The 11,122-nt window shown below is 39.1% G+C and overlaps 1 protein-coding gene across 1 annotated transcript in view; it reads left to right on the plus strand.

The window, feature by feature from the left end:
- The window catches only part of AIG1 (androgen induced 1), a 390,941-nt gene that overhangs the window by 147,572 nt on the left and 232,247 nt on the right, over positions 1-11,122 (plus strand). Inside the window, exon 4 of the mRNA XM_042782043.1 lies at positions 4,961-5,062. Coding sequence (XP_042637977.1) covers positions 4,961-5,062 — 102 coding nt within the window. The remainder of the gene's footprint in view (positions 1-4,960; positions 5,063-11,122) is intronic.

Raw genomic sequence — 11,122 nt, forward strand, 5'->3', positions numbered from 1 at the left:
TAAGCTGAGATAACAAAATTTAAATTGAAATGCAAAGGACTTAAAATAGCCAAAAACAATTTTGGAGAAGAAAAAATGTTAGCATGTGATATGTGGAATTCCAAAATAGCCCCAAAATTCCTACCCCCTGTTGTGCACCCACACCAAACAGCCAAACGCATTGCCCTCGACTCAATTCCTACTCATAGTGACCCATAGGACAGAATAGAACTGCTCCACAGGGTTTCAAAGGCTGTAAATCTTTACGGAAGCGGACCCTCATCTTTCTTCCACAGAGCGGTTGGTCGGATCAAACCATCGACCTTTGTTTTGTAGCCGAACACTTTGCCCACTCTGCCTCCAAAGCTTCCTAATTATCAAGCCCTGTATAATCCACTCCTCTTGAGTCTAAATATGATTAACTGCTGTCCAGTTGATTGACTCATAGCAACCCCATCTGTGTCACAATGGAACTGTGCTCCGTAGAGTTTTCAATGGCTGATTTTTCAGAAGTAGATTGCTAGGCCTTTCTTTCAGGGTGCCTCTGGGTGGATTCTGACTGCCAACCTTTTGGTTACTCTCTGAGCTCATTAAGTGTTTGGACCACCCAGGGACTTTTAAACCTTATTAGATTACAGTATATGGCAAAGGTGAAGGAATTTCCAGCAGTGGCTCCATATAACAGTAAAAACTACTTCATTCCCATGGATACCCAGGTGAAATATAAAATGTTGATCCTCACCCTACACAAAGACACCTCTTAACCACCTCCCGGGCTGTGAGATGCACGCTTTATGTGCACAGTCAACTCTCAGCAGTCTGAGACCCACACGAGTCCTGACGCATACCCCTGCCTATTTGGGCAGAAAATTCCAGGTTTATGGTTACCCAGGTTTTGAGCTAGAACAGAAAGGGTCTGGGCTCTGGGTAGACAATCTTCTTGACCCCCTCACTCCATGGGGTGTCAGGAGACTGGAAGTGGTTGGAGTAGGGCCTCCCACAGCAGGACATCTAAAACTTTGATGTGCATACAATTCACTTTGGAATCTTATTAAAGTGCAGAATCAGAAAATATTTGGTGGACCTTGGAATTCTACACATTTTATTAGCTATCAAACAATGTGAGTGCTGGTGGTCCAGGGGACCATACTTTGAGTAGCAAGGCTGTAAAGCAGGGACCCAGGTTGAAGAGCAGTATTGAATGAAGCATAGTGTTGCTTCCTTTGTAGTGAGGCATATGATGAGCTTGAAATTGATACTGTATGGTGTTGCTTAGAATTGCCAAATCCATAGGCAAGAAGAAAGTGAGAAAATGAAGGAGAAAGGGGAAGTAAACAATCTTTAATTGAGTGTCCACTCTGAATCAGGTGCTCCATTCATTGCTTTATATGTGATACCATTTAATTCATTGGCAACCACCACTTCCCATATAATAGTTTAGAAACACTGATGAATAAATTGAAGATGCTCTTCCTAATGTAAAATCCCTTGTCCCAGACCTTCAATTAGTCCCAGTCACTGGATTCCTAGTGCCAGGAAACCCTCAAGGACTCTCCTTTTCTAAACCTGAGCACAGACCTCAGGGCAGCCAGGAGAACACCTTAGTTGATTTCACTTCAAAACCATGCTTACTGTTGTTAGGTGTGTTGAGTTGATTTTGACCCATAGCCACTCCATGTGATAGACTGGAGCTGCTCCATAGGGTTTTCTAGGCCATAATCTTTAAGGGAGCACATCACTGGGGCTTTCTCCCATGGAGCTGCCGGAGCACTTAACTGTTACACAACCAGAGTTCCTTACAAAGCCCTGTCATCAGACCTAAATTAGGCTATCCCTAACTCTGGTGTTATCTACTTCCATACAGATAAAGCAAAACCAAATGCACTGCAGTAGAGTCAGATTTGACTCATAGTGAACCCACCTTGGGTTTCCAAGGCAGTTTCACTAGGGAAGTAGATTGCCCAATCTTCCTTCCAAGGAGTGGCTAGGGGGTTTGAACCACCAGCCTTCTGGTTAGCAGTCAAATGCCTTAGGCACTAAGCCACCAGAGCTCCCTCCTTGGAAATCCAAGGAGGGGTCGCTATGAATCAAATCAACTCAATGGCAGTGAGGTTTTTTTTTTTTTTTTCATTTAATTCTGGATAGCCTTCCTCATTATCAACAGCAACATTCCAAATCACTTCCACCCTTTGTTCTCAAGCCTTATTTCCCACTGTCAGCAAAAGTACTTGCATCCCACTTTAAAGAAGGGAAAGCCCCTTCTTCTGTGTTTCTAATCCTAGTCTCTTCTCTTGGGCTCTGCCTTTCTATCTCCATTGAGTCTGGTTTCTAGCCCCTCCAAGTACTGCCTTGGTGGTGTCACTGCTGCAACAGAAGGAAATGCTGCCCAGTCCTGTATCATCCCCGTGATCAGTGGCGGATTGGACCACCGTGATCCACAGGGTTTTCATTGGATGATTCTCAGAAGATCAGCAGTCTTTCCTTCTAGTCCCTCTTTGTCCAAAGCTCCACTGATCCTGTTCAGGATCATAGCAGTATGCAAGCCTCTACTGACAGATGGGTGGTGCATTGGCAGGAAGTGTATGGGCCAGGAATTAAACCTGGGCCTATCTCATGGAACATGAGAATTCTACCACTGAACCAACACTGTCTCTGAAAACAAAATTCATTCTAAAATATTGTCTCTGCTTCTCCCCCTCCCAATCTCTTGCAACGTTGACTTTACTTCCACCAAAGTACCAAACCCACCAGTTTGAAGGTTATTCAAGGAAAAACAAGTTCAACACTATTTTCACTATATAGTGTTTTCAGATTTAGCTATTTAAGAAAGCACAGTTAATTTTAAATTTCTTTAGCAAATCCTTTCTTAACAAATTAAAAGTCCAAGACTAAGATCATGAGTGATTCCATCTGCATTGAATTGTTGTTGTTTGCTGCTATTGAGTTCTCTTCAACTCATGGTGACACCATGGATAACAGAACAAAACATGGCCTGGTCCTGGGCCATCTTCACAATTGTTATACTGAAGTCATTTGTAACCACTGTGTATTTTGAGTGCCTTCCAACTTTGGGGGCTCATCACTCAACACTATATTGGTCAGTGTTCTGTTGTAATCCATAGGGTTTTCTCTAGCTAATTTTTGGAAAGAGATCACCAGGCCTTTCTTCCTCATCTATCTTAATTTGGATAGGTTTCAACCTATCCAGCACAGGTGACCCTGCTGGTATTTGAAAAGTTGATGGCTTCCAGCATCATAACAACACACAAGCTACCACAGTATAACAAATTGACAGGAATCAAAATTAATGACATTTTAGTGAGGTTCCATTGATAGGTGAAGGCTTGCATATAAACAAATGCTATTAAAGCAAGTCAACAGAAAGCCTTAACTTCTCTATCTGTTGAAAGGAAAAATGCAGTAATCTATATTCCAGCTACTTTGAGGAGACAATGTTGAGAGTTAATGTAATAAAGATTTAAGTAACTAGCAAAAATATACCTTATAAATGCAGTTACCATTGAGTGTCAGTATATTTGAAGTCTGTAGTGGAATGAGTAATCCAAAATTGTGTATAATTAAAAAATCATTCATTGAACTTGGAACTTCTTTTTTTTTCAGATCCTGATGGCAGTTAACCTTAAGCTAGTGATAGATGTATATATTTTTTTTCTTTTTCTTATGCATTTATCAATTGACAGTGAAAATGGTTGACCCAAAAGCAGGAAAGGGAACCCCGATCTGGTATGAGAACTATGTGTGTAATCTCCAGTTGCCTATTGTAATTCTCATGTTGTGTGTTTTATGGAACCCTAAATGTTCCTAACATCCTAGATTTTAAGGGTGAAATGTTGTTCTGGACACAGATTACACACGTCACAACTGACTAGGTTGGAAAAGAACTTCTAGAACTCTCTGATTGCTAACCATGAGCTATAACCACCAGGTGTTTTATAAAAAATGGCATTGAAATTAATTTCTTATTTAAAAAAATAAAATGTGGTAATGGAGATGAATTGCAATTATAAAAAACTAAGTAACTTTTTTTTCTGTTTTTAGTATCATGGTACATTTTCTTGACTCTGCAGTATTTATTATTTTGGGAGCACACCCTTGGGGATGGTTCCCTTTTCCATGCTACATTTATTGACATTTACAAAAGCATGCATTTTTTCCTTCTAAATATTATGCTGAAGGTTAAGACCTTGGGCCATGCATTTCTTTATTTTAACTGAACATTTTTTCTCACCATTGAATAAATGTAAGATAATAAATTAATACTTCTTTATTTTAATGATTATGTTGCTGATGGGCCAAAACAACCCTCTGGGACCCAGATGAACCTATCAATTATTCCAAGAGAATTAGGAAATTTCTTTGGCCTCCATAAACTTTACTTCTCAGGACAGCTAAAGCCTGGCTTAGGCTGTATAAATTAATACATTTGCTGGAAATGTGACTTTGGGATATTTTATAGCAGTAGTTTCAATGCTGCTAGTGGTGAAATGGAAACTTGAGAATGTGACGATTAATCTAAACCACATGATGGGTTCAAGAGAAAGGGACAGACACTACAGCTTCTTGAATGTGTGCTAACTCTGTACAGTGGGGAAGGGAATCAGCAAAAAGCCCAGGTGAACTTTTCAACCTTCCTGACAAGAGTCAAACTGGTACAATTAGCTCTGAGATGGAGCTGTTCCTGATGACAAGCCTCTTCTCTGTCCCTCAGAAACAGATAGATCCTTTTGCCCAAGAGAAAGGACACAAGTGGGAGACCAAGGAAACAGGAGAGAGAGCCCAATTGTTAGCACTAATGAAATGAAACTACAACGATCTTTCTGATCATTAGCTGGTTCACTGATTTGTCTTTTATTATAGATTCTAAATTCTGTTGGGTTCTTTCAACAATAGAGGATGCAACAATTTGTATGTTGTAAATAGTTGGTGACTTGGAGAACACACGATTTCCTTTCCTTTTCAGTTTGTTGTAGCAGTATTCTGGATCATTTATGCCTACGACAGAGAGATGATTTACCCGAAGTTGCTCGATAATTTTATACCAGGGTGGCTGAATCATGGAATGGTGAGTGGACTCAAGAAAATAAATTTCCTTTTATTAAAAATGTCTATTAAAGAGCTATTTTTGAATTTAGACTTTCCATAGAATCTATTTAGCTGTGAAATAACAGATTATAATGAGAGCTTGTGCTTAGAGAAGAATACTGTATGTAAATAAAAACCTCTTCCCATGGAATTGAGTCATTATTAAGGTTGTGTAGTAGGTGAATCCATTCATAAGAAGGCTCAGTGTTAGATATACCACTAGGTTCCAGGGATGAACTTAATGTTCATGCTCTATAAAGATTTGTCCCCTATCAGAGGCTAAGGATTGATTTCCAACTACATAACTGTTGCCACCCTCTTCTGCCTCCACCTCACATGATGGGATTGTGTAAAAGGTGACTATTGTACTTGGAGAATTTCCCCCAAGAGGAGCAGCAAAGCAGTTATTTTCCCTAAAAGACCATTGCAAGCATTTGGGCGTGTCCTTACCAGCAGAGTTGTCTGTCTTCTTAGGGTCTGCCCATCCCAGGGTGTTTGTCTATGGCTGCAAGACATTTCTGTTTCACAGTCTAGTACCCTCTGATACTTTACATGGTTTTACCTTCACTAGTTTCTAATCAAATGTTTTGCATTATTTGTGTATCATATCATTTTACAAGATATGAGGCTACATTTTCTGCAGAAAAATGTTGTGTCATCTTCCATTCCACTTCTGGAATTGAGCATTGTTTTGTTATTATCTAAGAAGCTTGATTTTTGGTTGCAGCAATTTTTAGAATATGTCACTGGGTGTTTCTGGTGAAAAGGGCAACCCATCACAGAAATTACAGGGGAAAGAAGAACTAGAAATCACGAGGCTTGGGTCCAAAATAACAGTTTCCCTTCTGCCCCCAATGTTGGTATATTTTAAGAAAAGTGGTAAGTATGAACCGATATTTCCCTAGTGACAGGCTGTACGCAGTCCTTTCTTAAACCATCTCCTCGTAAGTGGCATATTGCAGAGAACTGGAATTTCCTTTGATGTGAATTAGAGCAGTACTGGTGAAGGATTAATATGACATCTCTGATCTAGTTTCAATCCAAAAAATTGAGTCTAGTCTGTTCAACAGAACTATCTATGAGGCCTGACATGACTCTACTACTCTCCAACTTTTTACTTTTCTTAAATATGAAAAGTCTTTTAATAAATCCATGAGTTTGCAATCCTCTGCCCTAAATGCCTTTCCTAATTCTTGACTGGCAAGTCCCTGCTCATCTTTCTTGTTGTTATTGTTTGCTGGCATCGGGTCAGCCTCTGATTCATGGTGACCCCATGTACAACAGAATAAAACACTGCCCAGTCCTGTGCCATACCCGTGATTGGTTGCAGCAAGGGCGGTTATGATCCATAGAGTTTTCACTGGCTGATTTTTGGCAGTAGACTTCCAGACCTTTCTTCCTAATGTAGCTTAGTCTGGAAGCTTTGCAGAAAGCTATTCAGTATCGTAGCAACCAGCACACAGGTTTCCACTCACAGACGGATGAAATGTGAATATGAAATAATGGAAGGGGGAATTCTACCGCTGAACGACCACTGCCCCTTACCAGTTGCTTGGAGTCAACTCTGACTCCTGTGAGCCCATGTGGGTCAGAGTGGAACTGCGCTCCATAGGTTTTCAATGGCTGATTTTTCAGAAGGAGATCACCAGACCTCTCTGTCCAGGTGCCTCTGGTTGAACCTGAACTGCCAATCTTTCAGTCGGCAGCTGAAATGTGTGTTAATGATTTGCACCATCCTGGGACTTCCCTGCTTCTTAGAGTTAGTGTAATTGCCACCTTCCTTAAGAAGCCTTTCCTAACCCTAAGCAAAGTTAGCTCTTCTGTTATTTGTGCTTGCATAGCACTTGTTTCAGATCTCTATTATACATGACTGTTTCCCACAACAGTGTTAAGCTCCTGGTGCAAGAAAGATATTTTGAATCACCAACACTTTTTTTTTTAAATTTTTTATTTTAAGAGTTTGTTTTACATTCAACATTACATGTACATTTAGTTTCACTCCCCATTAACCATGCCCAACCTTAACCCAGTCTCCTCCCCTCGCTGCCCAGTAAACTTCCCCCTGTGCCCCTCATAGTTATGCATTCCTGTTTGTCCTGCATTTCCTCTGTGTGAATGTTGCCCCTCTGGTGCCCCATGATTGATTGCTCCAAGGGATGCATTTTCATAGAGTATGTGGGTGCATCACCCTGTGTTAGTGGACTGCATGTACATCTTGTTTACTATTGGGCTGAGAGCCAGCCCCTGGGAGTGAGTTTTATTACAGGCCCAGAATGTATCCCAGGACCATAGTATTGAGGGTCTCACCAGACTCTGTCCGACCAGTAATTCTGGTCATTAGGAGCTCTGGTAGCATAGTGCCTAAGGCATTTGACTGCTAACCAGAAGGCTGGTGGTTCAAACCCACCAGCCACTCCTCGGAAGGAAGGTTGGGCAATCCTACTTCCGTAGTGATACTGCCTCAGAAACCTAAGGAGGGGTCGCTATGAGTTGGGGCCAACTCGATGGCAAATAACAACAACAATACCAACAACATTGAGTTTTGGGATTTTGTTCCACGTTTTTCCTCCCACTCTATCCAGGATCTCCAAATTTGATCCTTTCCTGAGTGGTTGGCATTGGTAGCCAGGCACCACCTAGTTCTTCTGGTCTCAAGGGCCATCATGTCCTAGGGCTGATTGCTTCCAAATGCCCTTGTTTTTTTTTTTGCACTCTTCTTTGCTTCCGATGCTAGGAGACCATTAGCTGCATCTTAGATGGCCACTTGAAAGCTTTTAAGACCCAAGTCACTACTCACCAATGTACTATGAGGAACAAGGTTTTTATGTATTTTGTTGTACTGATTGAGTCTGGTGTCCCCCAGTACTATGGTCCTGAGACGGTAGATCCATTGGCTCTCTCTCCCACAGTGTCTGAGTGTCTGTAAGGGGTTACTCTATGTCTGTCTACCGCTGTTTCTGTGAGGATTGCAGGTATTTTGTATCACTGGTATCTGTGCAAGATTAGCCTGTCCTGAATCTATCCTTGGTCTAGAGTATACTCCTGTTCACTGATCCCCATCTGATCCTCTCAGGTATTTATGTATTTATCCGTAGCCTGATGTTTGGTGTTAATGCTAATGCAGTATTGTGGGCACACTGGTTGATATTAGCATCTGTCGTCTATCTCCTATGTGCACAATTCGGTGTCCTCCCTTTTCCTAATGTTATCATGGTGGTCACAGACTCTTTCCATACATCCCTCCCCTTACCCCCATCAGCATGTGGGCCCCAACTAGCCCAGAATTAATCCCTCCCCTTCTGTCTGCACCCCAGTAACCTACAAAGTGAGTTGCCTTTCCCAAGCAAACCCTTCTTTGTCTTTTTACAGTAATATGAATTCCCAACACTTTGCCCAGTTTCTGGCATATATAGAAAGCAGTACATGTTTATTAAGGTGATGAATGAATCCAGAATAACCAATTTTCATAATTCTTTGCCAGTCAATTATAATAGATACTAATATTGAGAACCTACTATGTGCTAGACATTCTGTAATTATATCATTTAATTTTCATAATAACTCTACAAACTAGGAAGTATTATCTTATTTACAGATGAAGAAGCTGAAGCTTAGAAAGGTTATATGATTTTTCCAAAATCACTTAACTCAGGATAATGGAACTGGGACCTCAACCGAGGCCTGTCTGATCTCAAATGTGTACGTTTTCTATTGCTTTACATTTTATCTGAATAAGCAAAATATTAATTCATATAAATTGTAATTTTGTATAGTTTTTAAACTGCCAGCTGAGAAAATACAAAAGCATATCTTTAGGATATTTTGAAGTATGCTTTCAGACTACATAGTGTATTTTAGCTTTCTGAGATAGACTAGTCAATAATTAAGTAGTATTTTAAGAAAAAGATATCAGGGTAGTAATGATCCTCAAAAGCAGAGTTGCAAATGGAGATGGGCTATGCAGATAACCATTCCAGACATTAAAGCAAGGAAAAATTTGTCACAAGCCCAGCAAGGAGCAGACTTGGGTCACAAAGCAGGCAAACTCTTATACAGTAATCATTCTCAGTGGCATTATCTCAAAATATGAAGAAGAGCGATGTCATCTAGATAACTTTCCATTATGTGCCCAACCTGAATGAACTAGCAAAGTGAGACTTCTGAAGCTGCTGACTATAGTTGAATATGAAATAACATCAAACCCAGTTACCTTTTTTCTGACACCTGGGAGGGATCAACTGAGAACAAATGATGGCATCATGTTCTATCAAAGTACAGTCCTTGACTCTTTGGCTTATTGCCTCCATCTCTAAACTGCACAAGACTATAGGCCCAGAGAATGAATCACAACCTTGTTGGGTCCTGGTTCTAAATTTGTGACATTTTGAACAATTGGCTTATGAAACACATATGCAGCCATTAGAACATCAACATGAGTCTACTTTCATAATTTTCTTCTCTTCTCTTTCTCTTTCACTCTGATGGGTGAAAGTTCTCACTCTTGGAGAAAAACACTGTGTAGAAACGCAAGGAGGTTTTGAGTGACACAAACACTTAGGTAATAGGAAAGATAAATTAATTAACATGGCAAATCCTCCTAGATAATAGAGCTCAGTAGATTCTTTCCTGATGAACTTTGTTTTCTAGTGGAGTTGAATGTCCATCTCCTTGCTGTTCTTCATGTTCTAATTCATGATTCTGCAGTTACCAAAAAAGTTGTACATGGAGGGTGAGGAATATTTTATAATACTAAAAAATTTACATCATTGTACCTTTTGTGTATGTGTACCTCTGTATATAAGGTACATAAAGCATGACACTAGTTCTTTGCACTGGCAACTAGAATATGAACAGTAAATGCTTAATTTTTTAAAAAATATGTAATTGGATTTAATACATTTTTAAATATTTAATCAAGATTTTCAGCTTTTTTAAATGATTTAATTGAAAAAATATATATTCTTTAATCATAATTTATATTTGCTTTTTAATCTTAATAGATAGCTTAGAATATTATGAAAAAATTCATTTTTTAAGTTTTATATTTTAATGTACATATTTTGCAAAAAATATATTCAAATTAGATATTCTTTAAGTATAATTACATATTATTTTTTAATTGGTATTTTAGATTATTACTATCAATGGAGTTCAAAATCTTGTGATGATTTGGTTATAACAACATACTTAGTGATTTTGCTGAAATAAAAGCAAGAATAATACAATTTTTGAATATTTATTGTACTTAAAAATTTATGGAATAAATATTTTAATTTTTGTATTTCTAAATATGTATGTCTTTTTATAAAAACTCCTAATACATGTTTTTCCCATTTTATTTTATGAAAATATGCCTGACATAGGAGGATAGAACATATTTTACCTGATAATATGCTAGCTTCATTTATATTTTTAAATATTTATACAAACTGTTTATGGCCCACTAGCCTGTCTGCCACTAGCCTATTTAGCTCTTTGTAATGAAAAGAATTCCAACACATAATGCACCCTGTCCTTATGTTTGAAGAGCTTCAACATAATTTCTAGGAATTTTGGGCCGTGAACCACAAAACTGACATGCATTGTATAAATATATAATGATACCATTTCCAAGAATGTCACAATGACAGTCTTGAATTTGCAGTGTTAAAACTGCATAGCCCAAGAATAGTTAGGAAATGAGTATGAGAAAACTCATAGGAGCTGAAGCTCAGGGCCTTTATTTAGACTTATACTAAAGTGGCCACAAGCTAGTCATGAAAATATAATGTTTTCCCTTCTATTGTCTACCTCTATTCTCTCATTAACTAATCCTAGAATTTATTTGAAGAAGAGAAGAGAAAATGAGTAAATAGATGGTTTATTTTGTCACGTTATCAGAAGGGACCAGTCTGTGGAGAAGGATATCATGCTCAGTAAAACAGGGCCAGCAAAAAAGGGGAAGACCTTCAACAAGATGGACTGACACAGTGACTGCAACAGAGCGCTCAAGCACAGCAAGGACTGGGAGGATGGTGCAGGACTGGGCAGTTTCATCCCG

Source organism: Orycteropus afer, unplaced genomic scaffold, assembly GCF_000298275.1.
Source record: "Orycteropus afer afer isolate SDZICR_OR568_19922 unplaced genomic scaffold, OryAfe1.0 scaffold00226, whole genome shotgun sequence".
Classification (NCBI taxonomy): Eukaryota; Metazoa; Chordata; class Mammalia; order Tubulidentata; family Orycteropodidae; genus Orycteropus; species Orycteropus afer.